Source organism: Embiotoca jacksoni, unplaced genomic scaffold, assembly GCF_022577435.1.
Source record: "Embiotoca jacksoni isolate LCO1_2020_lvr unplaced genomic scaffold, fEmbJac1.0.p SCAF_36, whole genome shotgun sequence".
In the NCBI taxonomy this organism is placed as follows: Eukaryota; Metazoa; Chordata; class Actinopteri; family Embiotocidae; genus Embiotoca; species Embiotoca jacksoni.
This window is the reverse complement of record NW_027185388.1, coordinates 3,727,644-3,738,091: the sequence shown is the minus strand read 5'-3', so window position 1 is coordinate 3,738,091 and position 10,448 is coordinate 3,727,644. Positions and strand designations below refer to the sequence as shown.

Genomic DNA, 10,448 nt, shown 5'->3' with positions numbered 1-10,448 from the left:
CCTTTGTCCGGTGCGGGGCCGCCGGTGCTCCAGCGCGTTAAAAGCGCGTGGGGGTGCTGAATTGATTAGCTGCTCTCTCGGTATTGGCCAGTTGTGGATAACGGGCAGCACCGCTGCGGCGCATGAATGCAGCGCGGTCACAAGTCACCCAAAGGTTGCAGGGTCACTTCCAATGAAAGGATGAGGGGGAGCTGCTTCTCATCGCCTCCGAGCTGCGGGACAAAGATGAGTCGCACACTGTTGAAAATGTGGCGCTTTTACGTCTTCCCACCTGACCGCGGCATCTCTGAGCTGCGCGTGAATGAGTGACGCTGGTAAATTGACCCACGTCTAGACAAGGACGTAAACAACATGTTTTGCGACACGCCCCGTGTTTGGATTTCACGCTCTCCTCTCAGACGACTTTTTACATTTCGCTTCTTCTTCTTCTTTTTTTTTTGTTGTTTTTTTTTTGTTTGGATTTGCGCAAAGAAAACGAGTTTCTGCACAAGTCTGCTCTGCGTAAAACATGTGGAAGAACCGAATCCGAACCGGAAATGGAATTCTAAACAACAGCTCTTGGCAAGAAAAACGGCCCCATTACCTTTTTTATGAATGACACCTCTATAAATTCAGTCTGGACTCCTTTCCATTGGATTTCTCACCGGAACGCGGAGCTCCGCGCGCACCGTTGTTGGGACAGCTTGCAGCCGCGGACCCACGTTTGCTTTGATGTTTTTACAATGTTTGTCCAGTTGCTTAGCGCATGGTCCTGCTTCATAAAAGTTTCAGACACTGGACGTCCATGGGGGCGGTCAGAGGGGCTGCCCTTTCCACCTCCATTCACACTGTGAAAGGCTGATGTTGCGTCTTTCTCTCATTGTGCGGTTTCCTTCGCTTATTTTCGCCGTTCGGGGAAGTCGATTTTTTTGTTTTGGCTCGTTGCTGCAAGAGTTTTGACTTCTAAGACGAATATTTCCTGCAGCCCAAGTTGCATTTCTTTACTTACAACCGGAATATATTTTATTCACCAAATGTCCCGCGCACGGGAAACCGTCTTGATCGCTGGGAATAGAACTTTTGTCTCCGCGTACAGAAAACCGACTCTAATGTTTACGCACAAAACGAAGGGGAACATTTAAAAACCGAAAAAAATTCCTCATTTCTGAAGACACAAAAGAGGAATGGAATTAATCCGGCGGCGACTCATACAAAAGAGCCACGATGTCTAAAATCCATCCACGACTCTTGGAGGACGAACACATAAAAGATACAAGTTGGAAAAACGCACCCAGCTCAAACAAACTATTAGGATGGACTCGTGCGTATCTGTTGATGCTCCTGGTGTTTGATGTCCTCCACCTTTCTTTGTGTGCAAGTGTTGCAGGAGCCAAAGTAGCGCACGAAGGACTTTGTCCCAACAAGCTGAACTCCAATCTTTGGGTTGATGCGCAAAGCACCTGCGAGAGGGAATGCAGCATTGACGAGGTGAGATGATTTATGTTCATATTTATATCAATGGTAGGGAGAACAATCAAAACGTTCCTGTTCATGTTGTAATATGTGCTGTTTTTCTACGTGCTGTGTGTTCAGGACTGTGCAGACTTTGAGAAATGCTGCACCAACGTGTGTGGCCTCAACAGTTGTGTTGCTGCTCGTTTCTCTGACGGCAGCTCAGCTCAGCCGGGTGGACCGGGTGGAGGCGAGGGAGGCACTTCCCCCACCTCCACCGCTACCTGCGAGGGCTTCATCTGCAGCCAGCAGGGAGCAACCTGCGACATCTGGGACGGACAGCCCATCTGCAAGTGCCGGGACCGGTGCGAGAAAGAGCCCAACTTCACCTGCGCCTCAGACGGCCTCACCTACTTCAACCGCTGCTACATGGACGCTGAAGCCTGCATCCGGGGGGCGGCTATAACCGTGGTGCCCTGCCGCTTCTACCTGGCCGGGCCCCACACCAGTCCGCTGCCTCAGGACACTACGGCTAACCCCACCCCTACGTCCTCCCAGGACGACCCTTTGCCCCCCACGCTGTACTCCAACCCTCACCACCAGTCCGTCTACGTCGGAGGAACAGTCAGCTTCCACTGCGACGTCGTCGGGGCGCCCAGACCGGATGTAACGTGGGAGAAGCAGAGCGACCGGCGGGAGCGGCTGGTCATGAGGCCCGACCAGATGTACGGCAACGTGGTCATCACCAACATCGGACAGCTGGTCATTTACAATGCCCAGGTGTGGGACACGGGCATCTACACCTGCATCGCCAGGAATTCTGTAGGAGTGCTTCGTGCGGAATATCCGCTGTCCGTCATCCGCCGGGCTGGCGACGATTTCTCTGAAGATCCCGAGATGCCGATGGGACGACCCTTCTCGCCCGCCGACTGCCTGGCCGAGGTCGACCTGAGAGTGTGCAGCGCAGAGCGGCACGTCGACTGGTTCTACGACAGCCAGCTGGGCTCCTGCGACACCTTCAGCAACGGCGGATGCGACGACAGCCGCAACCGATTCGAGACGTACGAGGAGTGCAAGGCCTCGTGCCAGAGAGAGGGGACGGGGGTCTGCTCCCTGCCTGCTGTCCAGGGCTCCTGCAAGGCTTGGGAGGCCCGCTGGGCCTGGAACACCTTCTTAGGGCAGTGCCAAGCCTTTGCTTACGGCGGCTGCCACGGGAACGCCAACAACTTCCCCACCAAGAAGGAGTGCGAGGCAAACTGCCCGCAGCCCAAAAAGAAACCTTGCAGAACGTGTCGGGTGAAGGGGAAAATGGTGCCCAGTTTGTGCCGCAGTGACTTTGCTATCGTGGGTCGTCTGACGGAGCTGGTGGAGGATCTGGACTCCGGGTTAGCGCGCTTTAGCTTGGAAGAAGTCCTGAGAGATGAAAAGATGGGCTTGACTTTCTTCAACACTAAACACCTGGAGGTGACGATCGCCAAGATAGACTGGAGCTGCCCCTGTCCCAACATCACCATGGAGGAGAACCCCCTGCTGGTGATGGGCGTGGTGCACGACGGCATCGCCATCATCCAGTCGGACAGCTTCGTCCGAACCATCACCGAACGGAAACTCAAAAAGCTGCGGGACGTTTTGGATAAAAAGACCTGCGAGGGATCATAGAAGTCCTCAGAGGGTCAAACTTACCTTCACAACCAAGACCAGCATCAGAGTTTTAACAAGGAAAAAAAAAAAAAAAAAAAAATCATATTTAATATCTCTTTACATCTATATGTTAAATACCGTTATGTAGTTATGAAATCATTTGTTTGAATTCATTCCAGATGTGTTGAGTCCATTTATACCGATATGGAAATGCTGTTTTCAAATTGAAACTTTAAATATCTCATTTGTTTTATACATGTATGTTTGTATTGTGAAAAACCTGATAGTTAGGTGGAATAGCAGCCACAAGATGATCATGTTGCAGAAATCCCTAGCTTGTGGTATTAAATAGACATTATATTTACCTCTAGTTTATTTTGTTTTGGACCCTTATTTATAGTTTTCTCTCTTAGATACCTCTAAAAAAACCACATCTGCCAAGTTACCTTTAGGAAGTTTAAACAGAAAACCGGAGAGGTGTCTGTGAAGGTAAATACAGCACACGGGCAACATATCTATGAGCCTCATGATTTTTACTCATGTGTGCAATACAGAAGGAGAAAGTGTATCATAGATCAGAGTACAACAGTCTGGATCAAATCAATCAATCCAACGTCGTCGTGTATTTAAATACGGAGGAAAACATGAACTCTTTACGTTTACTTGAAAATCTGGAGATGTATCTGAGCTCCAGGTATAATTAAGGCGATTTGCTTTAAAACCGGCGTGAATCCAGAGAAGGATCGTCAGGATGCTTCACACCAAACTCTCCTTCCGGAACAGAAGACACTTGTTGTTTGCAGGCATGTCCACCTGGGAGAGACAATAGGACATCAGTGAACCACCAGACTCCCATAACAGCGTTGTTTATGTTGGTTTTGAGATGAACTGTGTGTTGGATGCCTAAATAAGATGATTACTCACCATCTTCTCCAGGAATAAACCATTTCTTTGTGCTATAGAAGTGAGGAGGGAGATATCTCTGAGTCCCCAGTCTGGGTTCCTGCAAGACCAAACAAAAACCTTTAAGATCTCATGATGTACTTTTGATTCTTTCAATTTGTGTTAGATATTGACTTAATATTTTACAGATGTCTGAAGAGTCGAGTTTGCAATTCAGAACCTGAACGATCAGACTTGACATCATCATTTTGGTTTAAAATGATTTAATTATTCCAGCAGGTTTGAGAGGGTCAGGCTCTGCACTGCGGTGGATAAATGAACTGTGAGAGGGGGCGGGGCTTGTTCCACAGCTGAGGGCCTGATGCTGATGTGTCAGAAATTACAGATGACGTAAACAAAAAAACAAAACAGCTGAGAGTTTACTTTACTTTAAATCCTTTCTCCCGAGGTGCAGTTAAAAAGCCCTCGGCAGAATCACAGGATATTTTTTTTATTTCTGGTAACGAAAAACAAATCTTGATTGAAGAAAAAAAAACAAATTTAACAAAAACCAGATCAAACAAACAAAAACAAGGAACAGAAGAAGATGGCGCTGAGAGCTGCAGTCAGTGATTCTATTGCGTATTCAGTAGGATGCGTTTAGATCCACGCTGCGAAAATAATACGGTAATATGTGTCGTATATGTACATCGGACGGACATGAATGCCATCAGCTGAGGAGAAACCTTTTTATTTTCAGTTTGTTTCAAATATATCGAGCCCCTAGATCGACGTCTTACCTCTGCCGTAGGCTGTAGTCGAATTCCACATTACTCTGAGGGGCGATGTGACCGTTCACTGAATAGGGCTGAGAGCAACAACACAACACGTCAGCTGTTTACGGTTCACTTCACGTTAACGGCAGATGATCAACGTACTCACCCCGTACGTCAGCAGAAGACCTTGTGGCTTCAACACGGCTCCGGCCCCGTTGAATAAACCCTAGAAGAAAACGAGACGTCTTCAGGCGCTATAACATCACATCGCATGTAGGTGGGGGTTGAGTGGCGGGAGGGGGAGGGGGAAGGAGGGAGGGGGGGAGCGAGGGGGGGGGGGGGGGGGAGGAAGGGAGCGAGGGGGTACATTCGATTATTTCCACTGTATGTAACGTGAACATCAGGCCTGGTACAAATATCAGTGAAACTAGGTTCGTTTTAAAAGGAGAATAACACATTATTTCTATTACAAATGTCAAGAGGATTTCATATGCAATAAATAAAACACTTAAATCAAATGAAGGTTTTGCAGCTTTAAAGAATGACTTTATATTTACTGAGTTTTGTTGGAGTCAGCCCCCAGTGGCCATCAGTGGTATTGCACCTTGAGGCACTTCTGCACTGGCTTCACTTTTCAGACCTTTTTTATATCCAGTCTACCTGGCTGATGTTAGCAGCTTCTGTTGTTCGTGCTCTGAAGTTGATATCTTGTGACTCTTCTATATTTATGCTACCGTTGGACTAAGTTCATCCTTTAACTGGAACAACACTCGTGGCCACAGTCTTCATCAAAAGTTACAAAGAGCCACTTAAAGGGAGGAGCTCCCAAGAATGGGTCATAAAGCAGGAGGTATAAGGCCTTTTACATTCCAGTATATATTGTAGGTGTATTAGAAAGCCTGTGTTCAGTAGAGACCAACTGATGCTGGATTATTGGGGCAAAAAATTCCAATATCAATATATAGGTCAGTATTTATATAATAGTGAATATACTGTGTATAAAAACACTTTTTGTTTTGTTTTTGCAATGATCCCTCAGACGTGTTCATATTCATCACATGATGATCAAACTGAATCCGTTGCAGATTTTTCCAGTTTCGTTAGAATCCGTGCGTCTCGGCTTGAATCAAATATCCCACAAATACCTCCGTGCAGGCGAAAGGAGAAATGTGCATCATGTTGATGTTGAGCACCAGGTCGAGGCTCTCGGGCTGGATCCCCCCCCACAGCTGATGGGGGACAGAAGCATCCAGGTGGATGGCGGGCTTCACGTTGTTCAGCTGGTAGTGAGCTCGGTACGCTTCTATACTGAGAATGCAAACAAAAGACCTTGTTGTTATAACGCAGCAGCACCACCACCACCACCAGCACCACCACCACCAGCAGCACCACCATCACCACCACCACCAGCACCACCACCACCAGCAGCACCACAACCACCATCACCACCACCACCAGCACCACCACCACCACCAGCACCACCACCACCACCATCACCAGCAGCAGCAGCAGCAGCACCACCACCACCACCAGCAACAGCAGCAGGGAGGTCCTGCGTCGGTGGTGCAGGTGGAGGTTTTACGAAGTCAGGTTGTGACGCAGAAATATAAAAATCACCGGTTAACGTCTCGGTTTTTCCGCCGAAGCCCAGAATATGACATGATTACCTGGACAGAGACTGCCGGTCGTACTCGGACGGCTGCCAGACGATGTTCCGCAGGGCCCGGGCGAAGTGTGTGACGTGCTGCCCGGTGCCGGAGGAGATCTCCAGAGCCTGCAGGGGTCTCCCGGTGTTCACGCTCTCCAGCAGCACCGCCAGGATGGGCTCCTTGTTCCTCTCCGCGGCGGCGGCGTTCAACATCGTGCCAAACCTCGGGTACAACCGTCGAGTTACGCGGCACAGCTTATGAAACCGCTCCAGCAGTTCGAGTCACGTTGGACCGGACTGACTCACTCCGCAACACCCCCGAATGTTTTCTTTTTCCACTCAAAAATGGTCCATTTCCGCATTGCCTCCCACGTGACTGAGCTCACATCCAATCAGCGCACGGGGGCGGGCATAGCTTCCGACTCCCCGTTATAAAAATAACGACGTGAAAATAAAATATATTTTACACAGAGGGTTTTTCTTTATTTAAGGGAAAATAGCATTCAGGTTCACGTCCTATTTTACAAGATGTACACATGTTCTCACATCACGTCCCTCAAATCTAAGAAGGCGAGTTCTGTTTGATGAAGGAATAAATAAAAACAGCACAAACGAACAAAATGTTTTGGCCAACGCAAAATATACGTAACAGAGGATTGTCAGGGCTCACCAGCACCAATGTCATTATTCATGGGGGGGGAGGGGGAGGGGGGGGGCTCTATCTATAAATTATTTAATTATATTAAACATAATTTGTGCAAAATGAGAACCAGAAAGGAAATACTGTGAATCTCTGGCTTTGATGTGCCAGAAAAGCTGAATACTGAAGAGTGTGAAAAAAAAAAAAAAAAAAAAAAAAAAAAAAAAATCCCAACTCTAATCACAAACATCTGAACATCTTTTTCTTGAACACACCTTTTAAAATAGCTTTATTCAGGTAGTCAGAGGAACTCAGTGCAAAACATGTTTGATTACTGTAACTTAAAATGTGTGCTTGTGTTGCTTTATCTGAATGATGAACGTATAATGTGATATATTATATAACGTGAGGGCTGCTTTTATGTAACCGTGAGCGGCTCGTCTCTCCCTTCCAGCCCAGCTGCAGGTTCTGCATTTGGACTCGGCTCTTTCTGCGAGTCCAGCAGCATCTGCGGTGTGTCGTCGTCGGCAGTTTCCTGGCTGAGTGGGCAGTTTTGCAGCGTAGGTGGATTCGGGCAGAGGGAGGTCTGGTGGGTGTCGAGCACGTCCAGACTGGTCGCGGCAGTGACCACAGAATCGCTGAAGATGGTGTTTGAGAAGACGGAGTTGAACGTGAACGAGGAGCCTAAAAGCGACTCCTGCACCGGAGACCTGGGCTGCTCGGTGGGCACCGCCGCCGGGTCTCTGGGGGGTTTGACGGGCGCGCTGGGCACCGGCTCGCTGCTCTTAGTGTCTGGTTGCTGTTTCTGACTCGATGTTTCCTCCTGATTGTGTCTCTCCTCTGAAACCTGGACGGGGAGTGCGTCAGTTTTGGGTGTCATCCTGCACTCGCTGCTCACGCTGGAGTGCCGGGACGAGCCCTCTGCTGTGGAGATCACACTGCTGGCTCGGGGGAGACTTTTCGGCGACCTGGACCCTTTCAGTCGCACCTCCTTCCCCAGAGGGGTGGAGAAGCAGTTGAGGCAGCCCGACATTGAGGACGACTTACCCTGAACATACAGCACTGTGATCGGTGAGCAGGCGGAGGCTCGGGTCGCTTCAACTTTGCTGCAGCTCAACTTTGAAATCATCCCGTTGAGCGCTGGGTTGATTTTGCCTCCCGAGTCTGACGAGCGACGGGTCACCTTCCCTCTGGACCCCCTTCGGATGCTCTTCGTCCCCCTTGTGAGCCAGAAGTCCTGCGACATCACCGGCTGTCTCTGTTTTGGTGTTGACTGGATGCGTGAGCTGTTGGTTGTGGGCATGGTGGAGGCCTTCTCCTTCTCCTTCTGCTTGGTGTGTTGGGGGGTGGAGGCGTCACTGGGCGGCTGGTAGGAGGAGGAGGAGCGGCGTGACGGCGGCCGCTGGACCGGACTGCTGCCGTTAGACCACGGCTCATTCTCCAGGCTCACGTTGAACTCACCGCTGCTCTCGCTGTGGGCTCGACTCTGGACCCCATTCAGCCCTGCAAAGAAATTACACATGACAACACAACCTATATATATATATACACACACACACACAAAAACATCTGCAATGGAAACATCTGTCTGCTGGATCAACATGACATCCTTCATGGCCAACAGGGAGCAGCAGAGTCAAGTCTGCCTCTCATTTGTTGGCCTCTGTGATCAGCGCAGAGATTAATATGAAACAAGGTCATGATTGCGATTTGATGGATTTGCTCTAATTCCCGAGCTGGTTCTACATCTGTACGCTTGCTGAATCCTCCAAACGAGTATCCAGAAGGTTTTACCGTGATTCTGCAGCTCGTCATTGTCCTCATATCCAGATGGCACGGCGCTGTCGTTTGAATCCTTGTCTGTGGGGCATAAAAAAACCAGAAATCACTGAGTGGTAATGAGCGATTGACACTATTTAACACTATAAGCCTCTAACGAGAACGTTGCTCTGCTCTAATCTTTATTCTAACACGTGAACTAATGACGATGATATCGAACACCAACAGTAGTTCATGGATGCATCTACCTGTCACCCAAAGCTCTGACACATCTGGAGGAGTGTCGGCGGTGCTGGTGTTGAGAGTGGCGGGATGATGAAGGTGGAGGATGGACAAGATGGAGGTAGTGAGGGATGAGCTCAATGGGTCCTGGGTGACCTCTGACCCCAGCTGCTCTGAGCTGCCAGCCCAGCGGTTCGCCTCTATCGGGGCCGGGCGGCACGATAAGCTGCTCAAAGCTGCTCGGTTGGATGAAAGAATGGAAGAAGCGGGACGAGGATGGAGGATGGAGGATGGAGGATGGAGGATGGAGGATGGACGATGGACGATGGAGGATGGACGATGGAGGATGGAGGATGAGGGATGGAGGATGGAGGATGAGGGATGGAGGATGGGGGATGGAGGATGGAGGATGGACGATGGAGGATGGAGGATGGAAGATGGACGATGGACGATGGAGGATGGACGATGGAGGATGGAGGATGAGGGATGGAGGATGGAGGATGGGGGATGGAGGATGGAGGATGGAAGATGGAGGATGGAAGATGGACGATGGAGGATGGAGGATGAGGGATGGAGGATGGAGGATGAGGGATGGAGGATGGGGGATGGAGGATGGAGGATGGAGGATGGAAGATGGACGATGGAGGATGGACGATGGAGGATGGAGGATGAGGGATGGAGGATGGAGGATGGAGGATGGAGGATGGAGGATGGAGGATGGGGGATGGAGGATGGACGATGGGGGATGGAGGATGGAAGATGGACGATGGACGATGGAGGATGGACGATGGAGGATGGAGGATGAGGGATGGAGGGATGGAGGATGGAGGATGAGGGATGGAGGATGGGGGATGGAGGATGGAGGATGGGGGATGGAGGATGGAGGATGGAAGATGGAGGATGGAAGATGGACGATGGAGGATGGAGGATGAGGGATGGAGGATGGAGGATGAGGGATGGAGGATGGGGGATGGAGGATGGAGGATGGACGATGGGGGATGGAGGATGGACGATGGGGGATGGAGGATGGAGGATGGGGGATGGAGGATGGAGGATGGAGGATGGAGGATGGAGGATGGGGGATGGAGGATGGAGGATGGAGGATGGAGGATGGAGGAGAGGGATAAACAGGTGAAATAGTGGAGATTATGAGGTGTTTTATGGTTCTGTAGTTTGTACATATGAGTTTTCTTTCTCCACTCTAGTCGCTGGCTCCGAGCAGAGCAGAGCTCATGCCGCACCAGTGTCTTCCTGCAATGCAGCTATTTCTTTGACCTCCATTATTCAACTGAAATACCTCCGACTGTCTCTTGTATAGCCGCTCTGATAGATAACGACTTCTGCAGATGTTTAAATATGTAAAATCATAACAAATAGGTTTAGGTTAGTGTGGTGAAATGAGGCTGGCGTTGAAGGACACACCGCTAAC

The 10,448-nt window shown here is 49.7% G+C and overlaps 3 protein-coding genes across 7 annotated transcripts in view; 1 reads left to right on the top strand and 2 right to left on the bottom strand.

Annotated features, from left to right (window-relative positions):
* The first annotated feature begins 11 nt into the window (after positions 1-11).
* wfikkn1 (WAP, follistatin/kazal, immunoglobulin, kunitz and netrin domain containing 1) lies at positions 12-3,524 on the top strand. The gene is made up of 2 exons (XM_069165968.1): positions 12-1,467; positions 1,573-3,524. Exons 1-2 carry the CDS (start codon positions 1,204-1,206, stop codon positions 3,088-3,090), a joined length of 1,782 nt encoding a protein of 593 aa, XP_069022069.1. The 5' UTR covers positions 12-1,203; the 3' UTR covers positions 3,091-3,524.
* A 64-nt stretch (positions 3,525-3,588) lies between these two features.
* Positions 3,589-6,718, bottom strand: mettl26 (methyltransferase like 26). The gene is made up of 6 exons (XM_069165970.1): positions 6,398-6,718; positions 5,876-6,038; positions 4,897-4,956; positions 4,755-4,822; positions 3,997-4,075; positions 3,589-3,885 (listed from the first exon to the last, which is right to left on the bottom strand). The coding sequence occupies exons 1-6, from the start codon at positions 6,589-6,591 to the stop codon at positions 3,829-3,831; spliced, it is 621 nt and encodes a 206-aa protein (XP_069022071.1). The 5' UTR covers positions 6,592-6,718; the 3' UTR covers positions 3,589-3,828.
* A 514-nt stretch (positions 6,719-7,232) lies between these two features.
* Positions 7,233-10,448, bottom strand: part of ccdc88aa (coiled-coil domain containing 88Aa) — a 20,834-nt gene continuing 17,618 nt past the window's right edge. For all 5 annotated transcript variants that reach the window (XM_069165962.1, XM_069165965.1, XM_069165966.1 and 2 more), the window contains 2 exons: positions 8,813-8,878; positions 7,233-8,521 (listed from right to left, as the gene is read on the bottom strand). In XM_069165962.1, coding sequence (XP_069022063.1) covers positions 7,437-8,521; positions 8,813-8,878 — 1,151 coding nt within the window. In that variant the 3' untranslated portion in view covers positions 7,233-7,436. The remainder of the gene's footprint in view (positions 8,522-8,812; positions 8,879-10,448) is intronic.